Here is a 26,520-nt window from a genome sequence, read left to right as displayed (position 1 = left end):
TCACTGTACCCGAACAGACACCGGTGTGTGGTGACTAGGGGATTTTCACAATAACTTCACTGCAGTGTTAATGTAAGCCTACTTGTGACATTAATAAATAAACTTTAAACCTGGAGTCTTCTGCCCTTGTATCCTGGAGTTAATCCCCCAATTCCCTACCAGTGTTACCCCAGTCTCCCTCTAGTGTTAGCCCAGTCACCCCTCATCAAGGCTGGTCACTGAATCACACCCGTTCACCCCCGAATCTAGGCCTGGTCACTCGAGTCAAAAGCTGGACACCTCCTGAATCAAAGCCAGCATCCCTGAGTCACAGTTGGCACTCAAGTCAGGGCCAGTACCCCTGAATTAACCCCCTTAATAGGCGGAGCCACTCTGCAAGTACTGCGCTCACCTCCGAGTTCCCGTCAGAATGTGTTCGCCAGTGCAGGGCTTTTTGAAGCCAACCATAATTTGCACTGTTCTGATATCACACTGCCTTGGATGATTTTTTTGATGGCCTGAAAACAATTCTGGCTTATCGCCCAATAATGGAACGTAGATGTATTAAAATGATATTCTTATCGCTGAATGGCAGGAAAGGGACGGAGAGGGCAGGCCACAACTGAGTCAAACTTCCACACTGATGTAAAATGCAACTTTTACTTTTTTGATCTTTTCCGCTCCCATTGCCAAAGCCTCCCAACATTAAAAGGGGAAGAAAAATCCCAGCCCACATCTCAACATGTGAGATATCTTTTGTGTCACACTTTTGCACCAACTCAAACTGGAATAATATTTTGCATGTGGATAAACACCTCAGAATTTTATTAGGCATGCATAAATTGTACATATATTGTTTTTTCCACCATTTTTCAATTTTCCTGGTCCTGTAGAATAGTCAATATAACTTTTAAGACGGCGGCCAGAAGCTGCATAAAAGGATCAATCATATATTGATCTTCAATCATCTCTCTAAAATTGCACAGTTGAGATTAGGCACTTACCCTGTTGCAAAATATAAACGAGATCAGGAAAGAACAATTTGAGTAGATTATTACTATTCAGACTGTTATCTTGTTGCATAGTAGTTTGTAGCACCAAAACATCACCACTGTGTATATATTATTTTAACTACCAATTACTTTACTCCATTTGGTCTTGTTTTTATAAGGTCTGCTTCAATTTTCAATAATAAGCATAATAAACTTACACATTACAACTGCCATTAAGCATTCGAGGTTGAAAATCAGAGATCGTTGTAGTAAACCTCAAGTGTTCCAGAAAATATACTGTTTACAATCTTTCAAGGAAAAGTAAACAACCAGAGCAGTTTAACTTGGTGTTCTTTACATAAACAAACATTGTTTATGCTTACTGAATGATTAAAAATGTCTAATGACTGTACAATGTTTAACTATACAGGATAATAAGAAATAGTCCAATAATCTCTAATCATACTGAATGATAAAAAAATTGCTATACATGTCTATTACGCATTTTAAAGGACAGTTGAAATTTCTACATGTAAGTGTCAAAAAAAATTAAGCGATTTCTTTTTCCAGTTTACCCAGATATAAAAGTAAATTAGTATCCTTAAAATTTAAGTAAGGCTTGTAGGTATGTTTGCTCAAACAATTTTCCAAATTCTATTGGGAAATACTGTTTCTGGAAGATGGGATTGTTGAATATATGGTCCGTTTCAGTAAAGGTTGCACTGGTCGATAGTTGTCCACCATATTCTTTTGCTTTTCCCCAGCAGATGTGTAAAGCAAACTGCGAAACATAGCCAGCTGTAAAATAATTTTTTTAAAGTTACAAGAAAGCACTGTGGCGTCCTCTTAAGACAACAACACAAACAAAGCAATTGATTTGTGGAGTTCATGAAAGAAAGGACAGAATCACAAAATGCAATTTGCAAGGCATCTATTAGAGTATCATGTAACAAAAAAAACTTAATTTTTCAGTCTCCGTATATCATTGGTTGTGTACATATATAACGAAGTACAGCACCATGGTAACCCTGTTAGCAACGGTGAAAATCCAAATTGCACAAGTCTTGATTCCATACAATTATGGAAGCACTGAAAAGATAAATGATCTATATTTAGATATTAATAACTGTTTGGGGATTGATTAGCTCTATTGGCTAGATGGCTAGTGTGGTGTTAATGATGTCAACAGCGCAGATTCAATCTCTGTACCAGCTGTGGTTGTTCGTGGAAGCCTATCTCCCCTAAAGTTATATAATCAATTGTCTCTTTCTGTTGGAGGGAGATGCCTATAATTACTTTACCTAGAAACTTTTATATTGAGGATATTTATTGCTGCAGATATTGATTGATACCACATGCTCTTATAATCTAGTCAGATGTACTGCATTCGTGTTGTGATTAATCTCCAAGGACAGAATTTAATGGGTGGCAGGGTCAGTTTTGATAGGGGTGCCCCATGCCATTTAATGCTCCACAAGATTTTTGCTCCTCCCAGTTTCACAGAGCTGCTGGATGATCTGATTGACCAACAGTTCCTTAGTCCTAGTAATGCCACATGGGACTACAAACAGTCTCAGAGTCCTTGACCAGCTGAAGATGGAGGGGAGGGAGTTGGGGAGAAGTGAGATGAGACCTGGAAGGGGTGGGAGAGTGGGCATGTTAACAGAAAGACTGGGGGTAAAAGTAGCAACTGAAGGGTTTGCAGAACTTTGGGGGAGGGGCACCTAATGTGGAAAGGTAGTCTTTAGGGAAGTGTGCTTCCTTTCCTGCCTGAGACTCGAATAGAGTAATTTGCTTGACCCTTGCCCCTGACCTCCTCTTGTCAACTCAAAATTGAGGTTGGGTGGGAAGTGACTATTAATTGGCTGTTCAAGCCTCAATTGGAGTAAGGGTGTGTGGGCTTCCCTCAGCCTCGTCCACCTCCCGTAAAAGTGAGCTCAGGTCTGGGGTGGGCAGGAAGTTGATGGGAAGGCCATGTGGATAATTCAACCAAACTTACATATCAACCCTGAAGTCTCTTCCATCATAAAAACTCACTACCATAAACTGTCTATCTCCAGAAACCTTCCCATGCTTTTATCTTTAGCCCTAATTATTCCAATGGTGGTTTGACTGATGTCCCATCTTCCACTATTCATAAACTCGTACATCCAAAATTCTGCTGTCTATTATCCTAACCAGCACAAAGTTTGTTTCAATATTATGCTCATTGACTCACATTGGCTTCTGGTCCATCAGAGGCTCAATTTTAGAATTCTAATACTTGTATTGAAATTCATCTATGATCCCTACCATCCCAATCACTGTAACCTCCTTCAGCCTTCCATGCACTTTGCAATCCTTCAACTCAGGATGCTTTTGCACACACCTTCCTGCTTTACCCCACCACTGGAAGCTATACCTTCAGCCATCCACCGCCTAAGCTCTGCAATTCCCTCCTTAGGACTTTCCAAAGAATCCATAGCATTCCTACAGTGCAGAAAGAGGCCATTCAGCCCAAGGAGTCTGTATCGACTCTCCAAAAGAGCATCTTACCCTGGTCCACCACCCATGCCCTATCCTCATAACTCTTCGCATTTACAATGGCTAATCCACCTTACCTACACATCTTTGGACACTGAGGGGCAATTTATTATGGCCAATCACCCTAACCTGTATATCTTTAGATCTTGGGAGAACCAGAATATCTGGAGGGAATCCTTGCAGACATGGGGAGAATGTGCAAACTCCACACAATCATCCTAGGCTAGAGTCATACCCTGATCCCTGGCGCTGTGAGGCAGCAGTACTAATCACCGTGCCACCCTCTCACCTCCTTTACACCAGTTCCTAAAATGTAACCTCTTTAGTCAAGCTAATAGCCATCAGATAGAAAATGTCCTTCAATGTCAATTTTTATGTTAATACCTCTATATAAATAGAATGTTTTGTCATATTTACTTGTTGTGATAGGATTTTATTCTACTTGGAAATCATGCCTGCTCTACCATTCAGTAAAACCATGGCTGATCTTCTTGTGAACCCCTGGTAACCTTTCACCCCCTTACTTGTCAAGAATGTACCTCTGTTAAAAATTTTGAAAGGCTGCTTCCATAATCTTTTGTGGAAAAAAGATCCAAAGACTCATGACTCTCTGAGAGAAACAATTTCTCCTCGTTTCTTCTTAAATGAGAGACCCCTTATTTTTAAACAGTGACCTCTAGCTCTAAATTCTCCCAGAAGAGGAATTGTGGACCTCTCCCTGTCAAGACTCCTGAGAATCTTGTCTGTTGCAATAAAATATGCTGGAAATCTGAAACAGAAACACAAAATACTGGAAAAACTCAGCAACTTATGTAGCATCTGTGCAGAGGGAGAAATATCAGCGCGAGAGCCAGGTGGAGAATTAAAATGACAGGCCATATTCAGGGTCATACTCACGATCTGAACAGAGATGTTCTGAAAAGTGATCACCCATTCTGTGTTTGGTCTTCCCAGTTTGAAGGAGACTTCAGTGTATGCAGCGGACTAGATTGAAAGAAGTACCTGTAAATCACTGCTTCAACTTGGAAGGAGTGTTTCGGGCCTTCGATTGTGAAGAGGTAAAAGCAGGTGTTACATCTGCTGAACTCATGTGGAAAGTTACTGTGGGAAGGGAACAGGATTTTGTGGGTGACTAAGGAGTAGACCAGGGTATTGCAGGATGCTGAATGGGTAATGAACAATGTGTATTTGGGAAAAGTACTGCCTCCTCCTGTGCTTATAGAATTAGAGTAGTGTATCAACACTAAAATAACCGTTTTGTTAATTTGAAGGTTTCTATTAAATTGCATTGAAATCTTCACTTTTGCTTTCCTTGAACTAAAAGCTTCAGCTCACTATACTTGTTGTAGCCTCACAGGAATTGAGAAGAATGAAAGAGGCTATTTGGCTCATTGTGTCTGTGCTGGTCAAAAAAAAAGAGCTACCCAGCCTAATGTAATTTTTTAGCTCTAGGTCCACAGTTTTATAGACTCTTCAAATGCATATTCCAGTACTTTTTAAATGCAATGATAGTTTCTGATTTTATTCCCTTTTCAGATAGTCATGGTAACCAAGGGCTTTAAAATTAGCTATCAATCCATTGGTGCACCTCTAAATCTTTTCCAGAATTGCTTTTCATGCATAATTCATAAAGGTTCATCTGAGTAACAAAAGTTACATTAGGTTCTAAGGTAAGCATGAAACTTGTGATAAAAATGCTGTGAATTGACGTAAAGAAATCATAATCAGCATGAGGTCCTGAGTGAGTTTGTCAGCCAATAAGCCTTGCTGATGTCTAGTCAGTCATATTTTAGGTATTTTTCCCAGCACAAAAAGCCCGTCTAATTCTCCCAGCCTTACTATATATACAAAGGTAACAAACAAGAAGATTCTCAATGCCAAAATTAGAACACAGTGAGTTATTTAAATCTTCATTAATCATCTTATATTCTCAGGTAACCCGCAGTTCTTTTTTTACAAACAAGTCTGCATTTTGGTTGTAAGACCTGAATTCCATCACTGCAACGAATAATGCTATAGGTACTATGTGTGCAATCATAACTTTAAAACAAATTGTATAATCTTACATGGCAAAGAACAGTACTTAGAACTCGGGATTTGCTGCTTACTGTAGAGTTTAACAGCTACCTAAATTTCAAAACAACAGATTGTTAGGAAATATAGCTGATTTAAACAATTTATATTTGCTTTCTGGATATTAAAAATAATGGATGGGATTTTCCAGCCGTGTTCGCCTAAAAGCCGGAAAATCCTGCCCGAGGTCAGTTTGGACCTTAGCATGGTCCATGTCCCACCCACTGTGGTGGGCAGGACAGAAAAATTACATCCAATATATTTCCGCACTTGTGCACTGAAAGGGTTAAAACTTCAGTTAGTTTCATGTTAAAACTGGTACCTTAAAGTCTATGGCTTTTAGTTTTATTTTAAATTTTGCATGCATTGTAATTGAGGTTTTATAACATGAAAGCAAACAGGGTTTAGAAAGGAAACTAGGCTGGTGCTTAGCAGCCACAGGCTCATATTGAACAGCAAAAGCATTTTTGGGTTCACTTGGTAACAGGCAATCAAAGACACTGTTCACAGAAGCTGACCATTGAGTTAAGGGCAGAAAGCAAGTCCCAGAATCTAAGGAACAGATAGTTTCAAAAACCAAATAATGAAAAGAGAGGACCCAGGAAGACTGAGGTGAAGGAGACAAAGAACCAGAATCTAAACAAGGTACTATGCATTGAAGCTAAAGAGAAGGATAGAGAGAGGCTCCTAGTCAAAGACAGCTGCAAAATGCAAACCTGGAGAATTCAGCTTGTGAGAAGCCAGACAAATGAAGTAATCCTAAGGATGGTGACACCTTAATATAGCCTGTGTGGCAGTGGCATTCTGTGGCATGGGTAGGTACCTGAGAAATCGCATGGAAGCTTGAATGTACATGACAATTCAAGGCAGAGGAATACTGAAAGGAGGTGAAATCCTGGATGTAGATCCTTGGTGAAGGTATCTGTGAGAAAGCCTCGTTTGGGAGAAGATTTCAAAGTATGGTTTTTGAGAGTGGAGATTAGAAACCTTCCTGTTGCATCCAGAGTTTTAGTGAGACCAGTTGGTTCACAGTGTAGCGAGCATTTGGAGAGAATTTGATGAGAAATCCACAAAAGTTGTTTTGGTTAGCATCTGTCATTTGGTGCGTATGACCATATTTTGTCTATTAGTTTACATGGGCAGTGGACTTAAGGAGAACATTAGAATTTAAGATGTGTTTTTTTTAATTTGTGCAATCCATAGAAATCTGTATATACCTGTAAAGGTATAGCTGGGTGAAGAAGTGGTGTATTATATTAAATACTTTCTTATTTATTAAATGTCCCATTCTTTGTTAAAAGTTAATTGGCAAACCTATAACTTTATACATCCACATCTCTAAGCAAAAAATAAAAGTTATGATCTTTTGAGCTGGGGTTCCACTCTGGGCCATGACTGTCCAGTGGTACCATAAGCTGGGATAGTAACAAAAGTATTGAATATAATACACCACTTCTTCACCCTGCTATACCTTTACAGGTATGTACAGATTTCTATGGATTGCATTTCACGTCCAGCTTATTTCCCGTCTGTTGTGGTTTCTCATGCAATAGATTTCATGGAACTGGATATCAACAAGTAGTGCATCCATCCCATTAACTGTACTTCTAGTATGCACAAATAAGAAACACATTTAATGTTTATGAAGAGACCAATGTGGAATGTAGCTTGCTAACTGTGATGGACTCTGTGAGATGGTTTAATTTGTATTAATTACAAAGTATTTACAATCAGAAACAGGCCACTCAGCACCACATGTCCACATTGGTGTTTATATTCCACACAAACCTCCTCTCATCGCTCATCATCTAAATTCACGTGATAAATTTCTAGTTCCTGGTTCATGTTAGAGATAATGTTTAGCTCTGGAAAATTTAACTGCAGAAAATCGGATAAATGCAACTAAAGTGCCAGAGTCTATTACACTTAAAAGCTTGTGGTCCTGTTCACAAGGAATTAACAGTTAGATGAGATGGTGCCTGTAATGACCAAACTTTTTGGGCCACCTAAATAAACTAAATCAAATTAATGAGGGGACAAATTAAAATGGGCAGCTCCCCAAAGGAAGGGAACGGCCCGAAACAAAAGGCACAGTGGAAAGGAAACTTAAAACATCAAATCAAAATGTCCCTGCGGTGCCCAGCGGGCACGGAAGGCATTAACAGGACCCTTGGAGGCCTGTAATGACCTCAACGAGGCCCATGAGGTTGGCCTCTTGAAGTAACTTTTTCCCTGTTTGATGTAATGATCACCTGCGCCAAAAAGATTGGTACTAATCACTTGCCCAATCAGAGAGTCCCACCTGTGTGAATACATTGACGAGTGTCAGGGCTACTGACACTCTAGATTCTGACTTTACATCTGAAGCACTTTTAGGAGTGGAATTGAATTTGTAAATAATGGGAATCTGGTAAAGGGGTCCTAGCCTCTGAGGTGTTATTTCAGAACAATATAACAGGAGATGGGCTTTCTTAGTTAGAGAAACTAAAAGAGGAAGTCATGAAGATGATTGGAGCTTCAGGAGTTTCTCTGGTTTCAATTTACCTGTGTGTTTGCGAAGAGTGAAAGTGTTCAGCAGCGGGGGAAGAGGCTGGATACAAAAAGGGTGATGCTGTTAGTAGGTTCAAGGCAGTTATGGCTCAAAGAAGCCTTGTAGGCTACTGATGCAGCTGCTAATTGGAGTTTGGGTTTCATCTGGTTGGCAATTGATAAGGAAATCTTTGGAGCTGTTGGCAGGCTCCAGGCAGTCAGGGCTCAAAGAAGCCTGTGGGCCATTGATGCATCTGCTGGTTGCAGGTTGAACCATGTTTGGTTTGTAGCTAGGGAAGGCGATAGCCTAGTGGTATGATTGCTCGACTATTAATCCAGAATGTTCTGGGGACCTGGGTTTGAATTCCATAAAAAACATCTGGAATTACAAATTTACTGGTGACCATGAAACCATTGTCAATTGTCAGAAAAACCCACCTGGTTCACTAATGTCCTTCAGGGAACAAAATCTACCGTCTTTACCTGGTCTGGCCTACATGTGACCCCAGAGCCACAGCAATGCGGTTGACTCTCAACTGCCCCTGGATATCTAGGGGATGGGCAATAAATGCTGGCCAACCAGTGATGCCCATGTCCCACAAATGAATTAAAAAAAGCTCACAGGGAGTAACTGGCAGGCAGTGAATCTGTAGAATTCACTACCACAGAAAGTAGCTGAGGCCAAAATTTAGTGTGATTTCAAGGAGGAATTACATAGAGCTCTTTTGGTTAAAATATGGGAGAAGGCAGGTTCAGGGTATTGAATTTGAAGATCAGCAATGATCATAATGAACGATGGAGCAGGCCTGAAGGGCCAAATGGCCTACTCCTGTTTCTATTTTCTATGTATGTTTCTGAGTCACACATCTATCTCCACATGTTTCTATGTAGCTGCCCAAAACTGCACTGATTACTCCAATTGTGGCCTTAGGATGGTGTTCTACAATGTCTTTGTAATGCATACATGTTACAATTAAGAAGTAGTTAAAAATGTTACCTGTTCCAGACTAACTTCGATGGGGTCCTTCATAATAACCCAGGTGACACATTCAGTTAGAGGTGGCGAGGTCAGAGAACCAGGATATGTCCAGTAATCTGAACAACGTGGAATCAAGCAGGCAGCATCAAAGTTAAAGAAATCAACTGCAGCGTCCTGTTGGTACATATAATTAACTACATTTTGGGCAAAGAAAGATAACAATTTTCATGTTATGATTTCTTGATTATTTATGACATCAGGTTATTTCTTCTGTCCCAGATATTTCTGAAAATTATTTCAGTGAAAATTAATTTTAGGAATGTATATATATTTTGTTTTAGGCTTCTTCTCCCTTTAATTGGCCCTGACAAGGTGAAATGGATGTGTCTTTACAACTCCTTATATTCAATGCATTGTCTTATGATGCGAAGGGTTGTCCCTTTTGAGACGTAGCGTCGAATCCCCTAAAGAGGGGCACCTGGCCTTGTAATCTATTAAGTGTGTGGGAAGTTGTGAATTGTTCTTCAGTTAAGTGGGCAACCAACAGAAATACTTGACACTCACTTTAAAATGAACACTTAGCAATTTATTTATTTAACTAAACATGTAACATACCGAATAAAATAAAATTCTAATGGAAAGTTGTTCAAATAAATGCAATGCCCATTCATTAACAAAAAAAAATAGAATTTAGTCACTCATAAAATATACAACCAGGTTTTGTGTCTTTCGGAACCTTCTAGAGTTTCCTGGTTGATTTCTCTGTCTGTAAGTTCTTTCTGATTTGGTACCTTTTGCTGGTTAGGTGGTGCGTTCTCTTAAAAGATATCTGAAGCTGACAGAGTGGAGAGCTGCTCTCTCCCCCTTGAGATTGAGAAGTGGCAGTTGCTATCTCTCACTTTTTCCTTCTGCACTGTTTTATACCTGTGATGAATTATCCATTTTCCTACAATAGGATTGGTCTGGTTTTGTCAACACCATCAATTTCAAAGGTTACAGGTTCCTGATTACCGAATATCTGCTTTAAATTGATTGGGCAAAATTTAAAAAAAGGTTCTCTCGCCAAAAATACTGTTGACTTTTTGATACAAAGGTTTCAGCTTGAATTCTGTGGGTACTTTGCATTTTAAACTTCCAAGCACTGAAGCAAACACCAAGTTTTCAAGGGACCACACAATGTTTTTTCCCCTCTAACATTTTTACAATTTTTTACGTCTTTATCAACATCAAACTCAACTTTGCAACAACTGACATGGCATTCTAACAACATCCTCATTAAAACCGAGGTCATTAAATGGAAGCAGAATTTATTTACCCTATTTATACTGTAGGATTGGTCCCACTGGAAGCATTTCTTAATAATAATCATCACCATCAGCAACTTATATTTACATTAAATACACAATATAATTGTCCTGTGAAGTATGTTTTATAAAATAGAATTAGATACTGCAATCATAAGGCAGATAGCCAGAAGCTTAGTCAAAATAATTGGCTTTAAGGAGCATCATAAAGGAGGAAAAAGAGGTAGAGGTTAAGGGAAGGAATTCCATGGTTTTGGACCAAAAGAAGCTAAAGGTATGGCTAGCAATGGCAGAGCAATTAAAAATAGGGGATGCTCAAAAGGCCAGAATTAGAAGAACGCAGATTTCACCTTTCCTACACAATCTTGCAGCATAGGAGGCCATTCAGCCCACAGTATGTCTACCACTCTTTATTGATCCAACAGTTCCATAATTTTACCTGCTTCAGATGATGTTTTATTTCTTAAAAAAGAATTTTAGTGCAGCATCAGGCTCTAGAAGGAGCTGGGGAGGGGGGAATGGTTATTCTGAGACTTGTTCCAAGGTTCTTCCGGAGCTTCTCTCTCATCCTTGATTATGGAGATGAGTAGGTTAATAGGGTGGAGATGCATTTGTGGGGGGCTTTTGGAAGTGGACAGAAAGTTTATGGAGAAATTGCTCATGCTGATAGAGCTTAAAAGTATCAATTAACTAGCATGGAACATCAATCTGGTAGCGGTCTGGATGAGATTGACGGCCTTTTAAATTAATGCAGCATTCTATTCAAAGTGTCATCCAAGGACTCTAGGAACGAGCCATAGTAAAACTTAAGACAATGGAGTCATAGGGAAAATTCTCCAGTAGCTCAAGTTAAACCTAGTGGAAAGGACGATGGTTGTGGTTGTTAGAGGCAAAGCATTTCACTCTCAGGACATTGTGGCATTATCCAAGGCCTAACTATCTTCAATTGCAATATCAATGACCTTCCCTCCATGAGGTCAGAAGTAGGGTTGTTTGCTGGTGATTGCATTGTGTTCAGCTGCATTTGCAATTCCTCAGATAATAACAGAATCTATGACCACACACAGCAAGATCTGGACAACCTTTAGGCATGGGCTGATAAGTGGCAACTTACATATGCACCACACAACCATCAAGTAATGATCAGTGAGAGAATAATCACTTCCCCATGGTACTCAACACCACTACCATTGCTAAACCCTCCCATCATCAACATCCTGCAGCTGTACATTAACCAAAATTCTAACTGGACCAAACACATAAATAGTCACGATAACAAAGTGTTTACAAGTCAAATATTCTGCTGCAACTGGCTTCTCAAAGACTTTCCTCAAAGTATATGTCATGAGTGTGATGCAATATACTTCCCTCAATGGTTTCAGCTCCAACAACACTCAAGATGCTCAGCAATGTCCAGGAACATGACACCTTCTCCGTGATTATCCTCAACACCAGTGCCCTGCAAGGCTGTGTCCTCAGGCCTTTATTATACTCCTTATACTGTTATGGCTGTGTGGCCAATTCCACTCCCTCAATTTTCAAGTTTGCTGATGACACCACTGTAGTGGGTCGGACCTTGAACAATGATGAGACAGGATACAGGAAAAAGATAGAGAATCTGGTGAAATAGTGCGACAATAATTACTCCCTCAATGTCAGTAAAATGGTGGAGATAGTCATCGACTTCAGGAAGCATAGTGGAGACATGCCCCTGTCTACATCAACGGTGATGATGTGGAGAGCTTCAAGTTTCTATCTGTCCGGATCACCAACATCCTGTCCTGGTCCCTGCACGCTGAAGCTACAATTAAGCAAGCTCACCAATGCCTCTACTTTCTCAGGAGGCTAAGGAAATTCAGCATGTTCGCTATGACGCTCACCAATTTTTACAGATGCACCACTGAAAGCATCCTTTTTGATATATCACAGCTTGGTATGGCTCCAGCTCTGACCAAGGCTGTAAGAAACTACAAAGGGTTGTGAACATACCCCTGTCCATCATGCAAACCAGCCTCCCATCCACTGACTCCAATCTACACATTCTGCTGCCCTGTATCTATTCGTTCACCACCTGTGCACCTTGACTGTGGTGTATATTATCTACAGGGTGTTTCGCCACAACTAGCCAATGCTTCTTTAACAGAACCTCCCAAACCCATAATCTCTATTACTTAGAAGTACAAGAGTAATAGGCACACAGGAATACCAGCACCTCCAAGTCGGACACCATTTTCGCATAGACATCAATCAATGTTCCTTCATTGTCTCCGGGTCAAGATCCAAATGGCATGGTGGAATATCTTCACCAGACAGACTGAAGAAGTTCAAAGAGGACATTCATCTTTAGGGGCAACTACAGATTGGAAATAAGTTATAGAACATAGAACATAACAGCGCAGAACAGGCCCTTCGGCCCACGATGTTGCGCCGACCAGTTAAAAACCAATGACCCTCTAACCTAAACCAAACCCTTTCCATCCATAAACCTATCCACGGATCTCTTAAACGCCCCCAAACTAGGCGCATTTACAACTGCAGCAGGCAGGGCATTCCAATCCCTCACCACCCTCTGGGTAAAGAACCTACCCCTGACATCCGTCCTATAACTACCACCCCTTAATTTAAAGCTATGCTCCCTCGTGCTAGCTTTCTCCATCCAAGGAAAAAGGCTATCACTGTCCACCCTATCTAAACCTCTAATCATCTTATATGTTTCAATAAGGTCCCCTCTTAGCCGCCTTCTTTCTAACGAAAACAACCTCAAATCCCTCAGTCTGTCCTCATAGGACCTCCCCTCCATACCAGGCAACATCCTGGTAAACCTCCTCTGCACCCTCTCCAAAGCCTCCACATCCTTCCTATAATGTGGGGACCAGAACTGCACACAATACTCCAAGTGCGGCCGCACCTGAGTCTTGTACAGTTGCAACATGACGCTGCGGCTCCTAAATTCAATCCCCCTACCAATAAACGCCAAGACACCGTATGCCTTCCTAACAACCCTATCTACTTGATTCCCAACTTTCAGGGATCTATGTACACATACACCTAGATCCCTCTGTTCATCCACACTATTCAGAGTCCTACCATTAGCCCTATACTCTACACATCTGTTATTCCTGCCAAAGTGAATTACCTCACACTTTTCCACATTAAACTCCAACCTCCACCTCTCGGCCCAGCTCTGCAACTTGTCCAAGTCCCTCTGTAAACTAACACACCCTTCCTCACTATCTACCACACCTCCGACTTTGGTGTCATCAGCAAATTTACTAATCCACCCAACTATACCCTCATCCAGATCATTTATAAAAATTACAAACAGCAGTGGCCCCAAAACAGATCCCTGAGGCACACCACTCGTAACTGAACTCCATGACGAATACTTACCATCAACCACCACCCTCTGTCTCCTATCCGCCAGCCAATTCCTGATCCAATTACCTAAATCACCCTCAATCCCATACACCTGCATTTTCTGCAGAAGCCTTCCATGGTGAACCTTATCAAATGCCTTACTAAAGTCCATATATACGTCAACTGCCTTACCCCCATCCACCTCTTTGGTCACTTTCTCAAAAAACTCAATAAGGTTAGTAAGGCACGACCTACCCTCCACAAAACCATGCTGACTATCTCCAATCAATTCATTACTCTCCAAATAACTATAAATCCTATCCCTAATAATTTTTTCTAAAACCTTACCCACAACAGAAGTAAGACTCACCGGTCTATAATTCCCCAGGAAGTCTCTGTTCCCCTTCTTAAACAATGGGACACTTGCCATCCTCCAATCCTCTGGCACTATACCTGTGACCAACGACGACCTGAAGATCAGAGCCAGAGGCTCTGCAATCGCCTCTCTTGCCTTCCACAGAATCCTAGGGTAAATCCCGTCCGGCCCAGGGGACTTATCTATTTTCAAACCCTCAAGAATATCTAGCACATCCTCCTTATCAACTGCAATACTGTCCAGTTTACAACCCTGTAACCCAGTGTTCTCCACAGCTACATTTATGTCCCCCTGCGTGAACACCGAAGAGAAATATTGATTCAATGCCTCTCCAATCTCTTCCGGCTCCACACACAAATTCCCACTGCTGTCTCTAACTGGCCCCAGTCTTGCCCTAACCAACCTTCTGTTCTTAACATATCTATAGAACGCCTTAGGATTCTCCTTAATCCTATCAGCCAAAGTCTTCTCATGTCCTCTTTTAGCCCTTCTTAACTCTCTCTTTAACTCCCTCCTAGCCAATCTAAAGCTTTCTAGTGCACTACCTGAGCCCTCAAGTCTCATCCGGACATAAGCCTCCTTTTTCTTTTTAACCAGCGAACCAACTTTCTTAGTGCACCACGGTTCCCTAGCTCGACCATTTCCTCCTTTCCTGACAGGGACGTACATATCAAGGACTCGCAGTAGCTGCTCCTTGAAAAAACTCCACATTTCGGACGTACTGAGACCCTGCAGTCTCCTAGTCCAACCTATGCTTCCTAATTCTCTCCTAATAGCATCATAATTACCCTTCCCCCAGCTAAAACTACTGACCCGAGGTTCATGCCTATCCCTTTCCATCAATACTCCTCGCATTAAAGTAAACGCATTTCAAACCCTGCTCTGCTTCACCCCCACAATGCCGTGCATTGCAGTCCCCATCTATGCCCCCCTCACTTTCACCCCCGCTACTCAGGATCCCACCTCCCCTCTGAATCAGTTTAAACCCCCCTGCATAGCCTTTGCAAATTTTCCCCCCAAGATATTGGTTCCCCTGTGATTCAGGTGTAGACCATCACTCCTGTAGAGGTCCCACCTTCCCCAGAATGAGCCCCAATTGCTCAATCTTACACACTTCCTACAGGTATAATCAGCAGAAACACTACTGGTCTTGTTATGGTCTTGTTAGCAATGCCCATATTCCAAGAATTAATTCCATGTCATGATGGTGTGTGATTTACAGGTGATGGCATTCCTATGTGCTTTCTACCCCTGTTCTCAGATGTCACAGATTTGGGATCTGCTATTGAAGAAGCTTTGGTGAGTTGCTTGTTACAATCAACATTAACTTAATTTGTGTAAAAAGGTATAGATTCAAATGCATCACCTCCGAAACTCTTTCGCAAGACTAAATGTTTAACTAACATAGTTCCCAAATAAATTTCTCCTAACCTTCTTCAATTTTTTAGGCAATAATTTAAAGTTATGAATACTCATCAGTGACTTTGTAAGGAAAGGAAAAAGTCTTTGTTTTCTCTAGTAGGATGCTTAAAATTGTGCACAACACTTTACTATAGTCAAACGTTGTGCAAAATGCTTATATTTTATGCTTTTAAAGCAAAAACCTATAATTGCCATTGGCCTTTTCTGTGAATGGGTTAGTTTTCTCTCACACTTCCAAAACAAAAGTATTAAACCTTCACACCCTTTGGCATCTTTCCATAGAGTTTATGCTTCCATTCCTTATTTTCCTTCCAAAGTATATTGCCATATTTCTCTGCTTTAAATTCCACCTGCCACCTGACTGTCCATTAGCCTACTGGTTATTTGCCAAAAACTCACTTTTGTGTCCAAAGAACCATAGAAGGCCTATGGTCAGAGAAAGGCCATCTGGCCCATCAAGTCTGCACTGATTTGCCGAAAGAGTATCTCACCCAGGCCCTACCCTCCGCCCTCCCCCGCTAACCCCGCACATTTACTATGGCTATTCTACCTAATCTATGTATCTTTGGACACCAAGGTGCAATTTACCATGGCCAATCCACCTAACATGCACATCACTGGCTTCATTAGCAAATTTTGATATTTTGCTGCTTACATTTCAAAGACAAACTCACAGGTGAACACCTCTCTGAAATAAAACTGACCACAGCATGACTTCTGGTGGACACTACTTTTTACCTTTCTCCAATCCAAGCAACATCCATTAGTCCCATTCCTTCATTTCCTGTTCATCATTAAATAATTTTCTATCATGTCACTGTTCATTCCAAGTACAGACCTAGTTAAATGGCATGTCAGGTAGCATATGCTCATTGAAGAGGAAAAGTTGTGAAAATTTCAGAGTTTTGCAGTCTTTCCAGGCAAGTCTATTTTAATTTGAGCTTAGGTTTGCTAACTATTTCAAGCTTCATAGGTGGCAACATTTTTATATATCGGCAAGCCTCCCACCTTTTGACATGGAAGAACTGTACATTAATAACTGATTTCCATGCACAAGATGCCTGCACTATTGCAGTATAAAGAGGTGAGCCAAATGGGGCAAGGTGGTGCCCTCCAGTGTGCGACTGACGGCAGACGTGATCAGCTAATTATGAGTACTGGGAAGAGAAGCAAGCCCACCACACCCAAGAACGAGCCCATACAGGCAGGGTTATGCCCAACAAGTAAGTCCCTTGAGGAGCAAATGTTAGCCCTGCCAGAGTTGGACATGTCCTGGAGTATAGAACATAGAACATTACAGCGCAGAACAGGCCCTTCGGCCCACGATGTTGCGCAGTGATGTGATTAGAAGGCGGTTGGTTCTATTGGGATGTCAAAAAGTGTCAGACTGCATGATAAGAAGACATGGCTGATGTTGGTTGAAAGGAGATTAGGAAAAATGCAATGTGTTTGGTGAATAGAATTCATACGCTGGAACCATAAAAAGCTTCACAATCAGAAGCTTCATATCATTGTCCAAGGTTTCACAGGGTCTTCAAACATCATTTATTCATGTCAGGCTGCAGAAAGGTTTATGTGAATCATGTGATGGAGAGGGGTTAAATAATCTGATACTCAATTATCCCCTGACTGACTTCTGTTACAGGTGAAACAGTGCAGCGAACCTCGAGGAAGACTCAGGAGATGCAACATCTTTTCTCTGCATCCAGCCCCATTGCAGATACTAGCATTTGGGTAGGGTTCATTGCATCAGTCAGGGGTTATGAACACACCGGTGATGGCATTTCATTCACACATGCAGCTATTGGAGTGTGGTGGAGTAGGCCCAGGCAATCGAAAGAGTATCCAAGGTGATCCAGAGACTGATTCCAAGTTGGATATGAACCTCTGGAGTCATCCATACGGTGGCAGATGCTAGATGTTCAGTGGGAAATTCATGAAGATTTTGCAGGTATTCCAGAGGGGTTATGTGCTGTGGCGGAGACTGTGAAGATGTCTACCAATGCCATGAGCGCTATGATCACCGTTCTTCGGATCGCCAAGCTTCTTCCATAGACAGACTGTTGACTGTCCTGGACAGGCAAATTAAGCGCACTGCAGATGCAATCGTTGGGATGTGCTCCTGGCCCTGAAGTAGGATTAGGAGTATGGAAGCATGGTCAGCCACCCAGCTCCCTCTGATTGGCAGAGAAGACCAGCCAGTCCTTGTGGCAGGGAATGAACTGCAGTTGTCTCCATCTGGAAGTTCTTCTCAAGGCACTATTGATGGGAGCAACATCTCTTTCATTCATCAGCCATTCTCACTGGCCTTGATCATTGCTGCACGTGTCTCAGCAAGTGTGTCCTGAAGTGGCTGGCTGGTCAAGGCCACAGCCGCACAGAGGATGCCAGCCATAATCATACAGGGCAAAGAAGGTGGCAGATCAGATGCCTCTCCCAAGTGCAGCTGCAGGAGAGAGGGGCATCACTGAGCCAGAACACTTGTAAACACGTTTGTAAATTTCCACATTAGTCACAGATAGAGGCACATGGATGACATGTTTCTTTAATGGTATTGATATGCCTTGAAGACTTGGGAATAAACACAAAACTCACATTCCCCCATGCTTATGTTCTTACTGGTAGTTGTAGCTGTGTGACTTGTGTTTGAAGGTTGAGGTAAGAAATCAAAGGTTAAGCGAGAGTAGGAAGAATTGCATAAATATGTGTAATGATGAAGATGCTATGGGCATAATGGCTTTAGCACTCTCATATATTGCAACTGGGAACTGGAGGGAATATATTTTACTAAACCCATTATTGTTCTTCAAAGCCTGAGTTGTCTTCTGCACGGAATCTCACTCACTTGCAGATAGCTTCATTGCTGTCTGTATACTATTGGCACAGCAAAAGATTGTCTATCTCTCCTAAATGGTTTTTTTGGGCTCTTCCTGAACACTGGGGTATGGCATTACGTAAGAACATAAGAAATAGGAGCAGGAGTAGGCCATCTAGCCCTTCGATACTGCCCCGCCATTCAATAAGATCATGGCTGATCTGTCGTGGCTCAGTTCCACATTCCCGCCCTCTCCCCATAACCCTTAATCCCCTCGCTTATCAAAAACCTATCAACCCGCGTCTTAAAAATATTTAGCGAGGCAGCCTCCACCACTTCAACGGGCAGAGAATTCCAGAGATTCACCACCCCTTTGAGTGAAGAAGTTCCTCCTCAACTCCGTCCTAAACTGCCCCCCCTTTATCTTGAGGCTGTGCCCCCTAGTCCTACTGTCCTTTCTGAGCGGGAAGAGTCTCTCCACCTCTATCCTATCCATCCCATTCATCATCTTATATGTCTCAATGAGATCTCCCCTCATTCTTCTAAACTCTAATGAGTACAAGCCTAGTTTATTCAGTCTCTCCTCATAGCTCAACCCCGTCAACTCTGGTATCAGCCTAGTAAACCTCCTCTGCACTCCCTCCAAGGCCAAAATATCCTTGCGTAAGTGCGGCGACCAAAACTGCACACAGTACTCCAGCTGTGGCCTCACCAATGCCCTATACTGCTGCAGCAAGACCTCCCTACTTTTATATTCAATCCCCCTCGCTATGAAGGCCAGCATCCCATTTGCCTTCCTGACCACCTGCTGCACCTGCAGGCTGGGTTTTTGCGACTCATGCACAAGGACCCTGAGGTCCCTCTGCACCGTCGCCATTACTCTGTCCCCTGCCTGAGGACACACAGCATTTGAAGACTCCTTGTGATCCCTTATTCCTCTCACCCTGCTTCTCTTCCACTTCACTGGAGGTTGTATCGCCAACAAAGACCACAACACCCATCTGTCTCAGAATTTTCACCTCATCCCACCGATTACGTGCAAGAGAATATTCAATGAATAATCAAAACAGCCCACTGAATGAGAAAGTCTAATGACCAGATATCCAGTATATAACTACCCACTGAAGTGAGCCACCCCTAATGTCAGCAGAGTTTGAACTCCAAAGCTGAAACTCTGCTTTCAGCTGCAGTTTCCAAACCCATCCAGATAGTTTGTCCTTAAAAAATGGTGTACCATTGTTCTCAGGCCTTATTATTACAGTGAGATAGATAGCTAATTGACTCCATTGGGTTTGAAATTGCCATTTAAGTAACATGGTCAGATTACCTGCTTTTTGACTCAGCTGCGTATGGTACTATTGTAAATCAGTGCAATAATATCATGAATGGACATACAAACAAGGAGCAGTAGGCCATTTGGCCCTTTAGCTTGCTCCACCATTCAATAAGATCATGGCTGATCCAATAGGATTAAATCTGCATCTCACCTATTCCACCACCCCAACCCTGAGAATCTATCAACCCTTGCTTATTGAGGCTATAGCCACCACTGCCTTAGAAGTAGTCAAACACTGCTTCACAGCTTTTTCAGTAAGAGAGCTCCAAAAATTCACGACCCTCGGAGAAAAAATTTCACCTCAACTTTGTTTTAAATGGACGACCTTTTACTTCCAAAACATGACTCCGAATTCTAGATTTTCTTACAAAAGAAATACTAACATCATTTTTCCCAAAATACGCTCCACAAAGTGGGAAATGCTCCTGATCATGAAGCACCTTGTTCAGCTGCACGTCTGTGAAACAGTTTATGAAAAGACTTCTGAAAATTCATAAACACTTTGTTCACTCCATTTCTTTTAACTATTCAGTCATTTCTTCAATGTTCTATAGTAAACTTGTTTTCAACAAATTCAGAATGGCAATCCTCAGTTAATCCATCCATCGCTAAATGCTTCCTAATTGAATACTGAATTTCAAATGTTTTCCAAAGACTTAGGTCAGAATATGACCACTTTCACGTCGATGGCAGTGAATGGAAATTTGGCTGGCCACCAAATTTTCCAGCTTTGCTGTAGCAGGCACATGGCGTGAACAGTATATCAAAGTACCACCAACCCCCCTCAATCCCCCCAGACTTCTATTAGCTTGTATAGAAATATTCGATATATCTCTCATTAATATAAAGTAAAATACTGTGGATGCTGGAAATCTGAGATCAAAATAGAAAATGCTGGAAATGTTCACAAAGTCTGACAGCATTTCTGGATTTTGGGGTTGGACAGAGAGAGGACAAGTTCCCTTTTCTGCTTGGGTAGTCTGGTCTGGAGGGTGTGATCTAGTGGTCTTTTTGTTAGTGGGTGACAATATGGCTGGGGGGGGGCACCAGGATATTGAGTTGGGAAGGTTTAATTGGGGAATGGGATGTGTTGGTCTTTCTCTGGATTCTTTTTCTTAAATTCTTCGTTTCTCGGCCTTTTTCTCTCTTATCTTATTGGCTTTGTATCATTGGGGGTGGGTTGGGCATGTCACATATATAGTCAGGTTTTTGGGTCAGACTGAGAGAGGACATGTCCCCTTTTCTACTTGTTTTGCCATTTTTCGTGTGGCTGACATCCAACCCTTATCCTTATATGTGACCTATTGTTTTCTTGTCCCCTGGAGCATTTCCTTTTTATTCATTCTAGTCTTTGGGTGGTGGACGGGGAGGGGAGAATAGGAAAGTGAGGGTTCTTTTGTTTGTCAGGATTGTAGGGATGTTTTTGTTGTACATGTGGGAGAGATGAAGGGTCAGAGAGACAAGGAAAAGGCGGCAGGGAAGGGTTTTGATGGGGCCTCCAGGGGAAGATGGTCCTGGGTGCATTGCATGGGTCTTGCTGTATGTTAGATAGTTGGAGAAGGGTGGTTGTTGAGGTGGTGTGTATTAAGGAGAGAGGGCTGTTAGGTTGGGGACTTGTGTTCCCTGCAGTTGGGGTGGATATCAAGATGGTATATGTGTTGAAGAATGGTTCTGTGGAAAGGGATTCCTTTTTTTTGTTTTTTTGAGTTGGGGAGATATTGTGTGCATGTTGCTGAGTAAATCTCTGGATTGGGGAGGCTTTTCCTGGGGGGTAGTAGGTGGGTTGCTGGGGAAGGCTAGGTGGGGGGGGGGGGGGGGAAGCACCTGGAGGTTCCTTGACACGGTGTTGATGGGTGGGTAGGGGGTTGGAAGGTTTCTTTTTTATGTGGTGGGAGACTTTTCTGTGGGTTTAGCAAGTTGTTTCAGGTCTATGTGGTTCTTAGGGGTCAGTCAAGGAGTTTGTAATGTCCAGGTTGGTTGTGTTGACGTCTGGAGGGTGAAGGAAAGTCCCTCCATTCATAGAGGTTGGACGGGGGTTGCATTCCAGGTGGGCAGCCGGTTGTTTTAATGAGTAGCGGGATATTCTCTTTTTTGCTTTGGATTCTTGCCTTTCTTCCCTTATCCCTTTTTTTGGCTTTAGAACATTAAGAGCGGGTGAGGTATGTCCCCAATCTAGTGTTGTGTTCCACTTTCCTTCTACTCCCTTTCTTTTCTTTTTGGCCCTTCTGCCCTTTGTAGTGTCTTGACTTCAATGTAGTGGCTTCTATTTTCTATCGGGGTCATTTCCTTCTCTCCATTCCCTGTTTTAGACGGAATTACGGTTAATGTTTCTTATTGGAGTCCAATCATTAAAAGATCTTTGAAATGAAATGTTAATTCTATTTCTATTTCCACTGATGCTGTTGGACCTGCTGTGTATTCCCAACATTTTCTGTTGTTGCATCTTTCTCCTTAAATGACTGTATAATCACCCAATTATACATGAAGCAGCACATAGTTTGGCCTTAAAATAAAGTTAATGGTGTGCTCATGAAGGGGAAATCAAAGTAAATAGATAGGTCATCCATAATTTTGGAATTACACTTGAATGCTATAGAAAGTTGAGTTGAGATGGGCACCTTAAGCTATAGTGTAATACAAAGGTATTTCAGAATGTTGATGTACAAGTGAGACAATGGAAGCAATGCTTTATTTGGCTATTGAATTGGACACATGCAGATTATTGTTGCATAATGGTACATCAGGTGCTTAGCTGATTCTACTATGAAATTCTTGTTGAGTCACAAATTTTGTCTTCTGGCCAGGGTTTTCTTCCTTTGGTTGCTACTACCTGTATTCTCCTGTATTCATGTTTGTTCCATGGCAAAGGTCTTTTGTTGAGCAAAGTTGTGCAACACACAGCAGACAACAATAACTTTGGACACCTTGGCTGGCTTGTATTGTAATAGCCTTGATCAGTGCAAGCAGATCAAGTGTCTCACCAGAATCCTGTTGACATGTTGTCTTGCTGCATCACGTTCAGGTCTTGTTGTTGGACATCTTAAAGAAGTAAGCAACTATGGCTTTAAGTGATATCCATGGTTCCCTCATGGTCTTTCTGGCCCTCAAAATAATTGTAGCACTGTAAATTGGTATAAAATGAAGGAATTATGGTTGTAAGCATTTATGTGCAATGGCAATACACCAGCAGCACATACATGGAATAGAAGCCGTTCCTTTGAAGGGATACATTGATAGGGTACATAGATACAGGATTAAACATAAGCGGTTTCAGACAGAGAACAGGAAAAACCTGCATTGGGTTGTGAGGCTTTGGAATGTTTTGAGTGAGTGATTGAAGCAGAGATCATGCCAATATTTAAGAACAGGTCAGATAAATTGGTGACAGCTTTTTTGGGAATCACAATTTCCACACACATACAGACTCTCTTTGGATATGCCCAAGCAGAGGATTGTCTCACGCTGTACAGATGGGAGGGAGCATCTGGACCAATCCTAACTAAATTCTGAAGGTGAAAATACAATGGTGTTGCAAGCCCTCCCTAACAATTTTCTTCTTTCTAAATAATGTGGAAACATACAAAAACCTGGATTTGGCAATATGCAAGATTCCTTGGAAAACTGGCAAAGTTGTCAGATAGAATGCAGCTTTAAGAGCTAGGGTTAAACCACTTAACAGCAAAGACACACTAAAATAGATGAAAAATACACAGAAGGGGCAGGATTTTCCAGTTCCACCTGTATTAAGAATCATTGTGGGTGGGACAGAAAATTTGACAAACCAGACAAAAGCCTGTTTATTTCTGGTGGGACTGGAAAATCCCAGTCAAGGTTATAACAAATCAGGCCACAAAAACAGCATCAGGGAAGGGTCTTCCTTTCAGCAGTCATTTTAAACATGCTCCGAGTCATGAAGTGTTATTCAAACATTTCAACCATATGATGCAATCAGATTTACATATTTTTAAGGCCCTAAATAAACCTTGTACACAGCAGGAATGCAAGCTTTCATCACTAGATTAGATTAGGTAACGCACGCTAAATGTAAAGCTGCTGAGCAGCCCTTAGGAGAAGTCGGTACCTGGTGCGCAGCGATTGTTGGGTACTAAAAAAAGCCCCATTACTGCAACTGAGTGAGAGTGGAGTATTTCAAAAAAGTAGCTAATCAGGTAATTAAGTAACCCTGTTGGTTCATTGCAGAAGGGACTTCATGAGATATAACTGAGAGTGTTGGACAGTAAAAGTAGTTGTGAAAAGTGGAAAATTACCCTATACTAATGTCCCCACCTTAGGTGAATGCACAAGAAAATTTACACAATAAAATAAAGTTTTTTGATGGCTGCCAATATTTGGCGACAGTATTAAATTTTCACTTTAGAAACTGGAAGAATTAAGACTGTGACTGTGATTCCTTAGCAATACTATACCTGAATTAAACTGTTTGAATATACGCTATCCAAATGTCCAGTCAGAAACATCCCTGCTTTTTCAACTGGGGAGAACATCAATAACATAAAGGGGGAATAATTGCAAGTGAAAGAAAGAAAAACTAACTGAACCTAGTCATCCACCTACCTTATGTTTAACAGCTGGCAATGCATCCACAAGTTTCTGTAGATTATCATGCTTTTTTCCAAGCTTTTAAAAGAAGAAAATATCAATAAAAACTTCATTATGTACCAATCAAAAATATATCTCTTGCACACAATTTTTTTGCATGTTGATACTCTGTTGAAGCACAGTTTCTTTTATTATTGAGATTGTTTGCACAGGGTAGACTTTCTTCTTTCCTGCACTATGGCAGTTGGCAAATCCCTGGCACAGGAAAGAATGAAATGGGATACAGGTACAAGGCGTTTGCATCAAGTCTCTGCTACCATTCTATACACTGGGATTTTCTGAGGATTAACCTATGGTAGGTGTAAGTCCAATATTGCTACTATCAGTCTTTTTCCAATTATAATCCTTGGATGGCCAAAGAATCTTGGCACAAGACCATACCCCTAGACGTATGCAGACTAGAAGACTGGGATTCTAGTGCCAGGCTGATGTAAAGGTTGGCAAATGGGCTTGAAACTTAAGACCTTCTCCACTTCCAAAAGATTGGAAGCACTTGGGTTCTTGTTGCCACTGCTCTCCAAAGGCTCTGACATTGACAGCCAGGAGCACAAATCTCAGGTCTGCAGCTCTGATAGGACTTTTAGTCTAATTTGTAACCACATAGCTGAGACAGAGACAAGCCTGTACCAGGAATGTGTCTAGGTTACACAATGCAAGTTACAACTTTACAGACACAGGACTGTGAGATGATCACTCAGTGTCCACAGAGAAAAATCTATCATTATAATTCCAGATGAGTAATAATCTAAATCACAAGTAAGTGCTCAGTTTTACCTTTAGGAATACTCCTATAACTGCAAGGCCATTTTCAGACAGAATGGCTTCATCACTGTTGTTGCATTTTACTGGATTCCAGTGAACCAAATGAAGCTAAAATAGCAAGAACAAAAATTTGTTAAATCAAGTTTATTTATCAGTGTCACAAGTAAGCTTACATTAACATTGCAACTAAATTACTGTGAAAATCCCCTGGTCGCCACACTCCGACACCTGTTTGGATACACTAAGGGAGAATTTAGTGTGGCAAATTCACCTAACCAGCACATCTTTCAGACTGTGGGATGAAACCAGAACACCCAAAGGAAACCCATGCAGACATGGGGAGAATGTGCAGACCCTGCACAAGCAGTGACCCAAGCCGAGAATTGAACCCGGGTCCCTGGCCACCATGAAGGGTGGCACTGTGCCACCTTTCATTGTCTAGTTGTGTATTTTAATGCATCACACATTACAGGTAACAGAAGAGTCACCAATTAACACATTTTAAAAACAAATAAAGCTTAAAGACCTATTCACATCACAAGGTTGTACCTATTTTCCTCTTCCAAAAGTTTGATGTAATGATGTACATATTCGGTATTAAAATTGAATTTGGTAATAATGAAGTTTATTTCAGCAAGTTTCATCCTGCACAACGGGAAAATACTTCTGTTTCATGTACGGTAACAACCCAAGTTAGTTGACTGGCATATTACTTATTATAAAAGGTACAAATCAATAAATACAAGAACTTACATTTCATATAACACTTTAAAGTAGTAGTATGTCCCAAGGCACTCTACATGAGTACTAATAAAAATCAGCAGAAAGGAACTGAAGGAAATGTTACAACAGGTCACCAATAGCTTGGTCAAAGAACAAGATCTTAAGAGAAGGAAATGAACAGTCAGAAAGGTTCAAAGAGGACATTCACAGCTTAGGCTGAAGGCACTGCAAGTGGAGTGGGAGATGCGCAAATGGCCATAATTGTAGGAGTGTAAAGAACTCAGAGGATTGGCAGCTGGAGGAGGTTACAGGGAGAGGGAGGCGTAAAGACATGGAAGGATTTGCAAAAAAGAATGAGAATATTAAAATGAATTCATTGTCAGGCTCAGAGCAAATATAGGTCAGTGAGAAAAGGGATGATGGATGAATGGGAAAGTGAGAGAATGAAATGCATACTATGATGCTGAAATAATAGAGGGTCTAATCATCATTTCCCACTCCTCTGGCTAAAGCAGAGGATTACTGACCTTGTACCATTGTTTAAAGAGGAAAGGATAACCCAAATAATTACAGGCCAGTCAGTGCTGGGAAAATTATTAAAACAAAATTTAAGTGATGGTTGGCAGAATTTAATGCCATTTTGGTGATGGGGGGGAACATAGTAGAAGGGACCCATGGTGTCTTCCTGACTCCACTCTGATTAAATCTACAGCAGCACAATAAATGGGAA

General features: G+C 41.4%; 1 protein-coding gene across 2 annotated transcripts in view; it reads right to left on the bottom strand.

The window, feature by feature from the left end:
* Positions 1-783: 783 nt before the first annotated feature.
* ca5a (carbonic anhydrase Va) overlaps positions 784-26,520 on the bottom strand; it is a 67,810-nt gene continuing 42,073 nt past the window's right edge. For both annotated transcript variants that reach the window (XM_080186884.1, XM_080186885.1), the window contains exons 5-8: positions 25,080-25,175; positions 24,261-24,323; positions 9,094-9,249; positions 784-1,769 (exon numbers count right to left, since the gene is read on the bottom strand). In XM_080186884.1, coding sequence (XP_080043010.1) covers positions 1,626-1,769; positions 9,094-9,249; positions 24,261-24,323; positions 25,080-25,175 — 459 coding nt within the window. In that variant the 3' untranslated portion in view covers positions 784-1,625. The remainder of the gene's footprint in view (positions 1,770-9,093; positions 9,250-24,260; positions 24,324-25,079; positions 25,176-26,520) is intronic.

The sequence above is a fragment of the Carcharhinus amblyrhynchos genome, chromosome 4, assembly GCF_965287045.1.
Source record: "Carcharhinus amblyrhynchos chromosome 4, sCarAmb.v2.hapA, whole genome shotgun sequence".
NCBI classification, from domain to species: Eukaryota; Metazoa; Chordata; class Chondrichthyes; order Carcharhiniformes; family Carcharhinidae; genus Carcharhinus; species Carcharhinus amblyrhynchos.
This window is presented reverse-complemented; position numbering and strand designations above follow the sequence as displayed.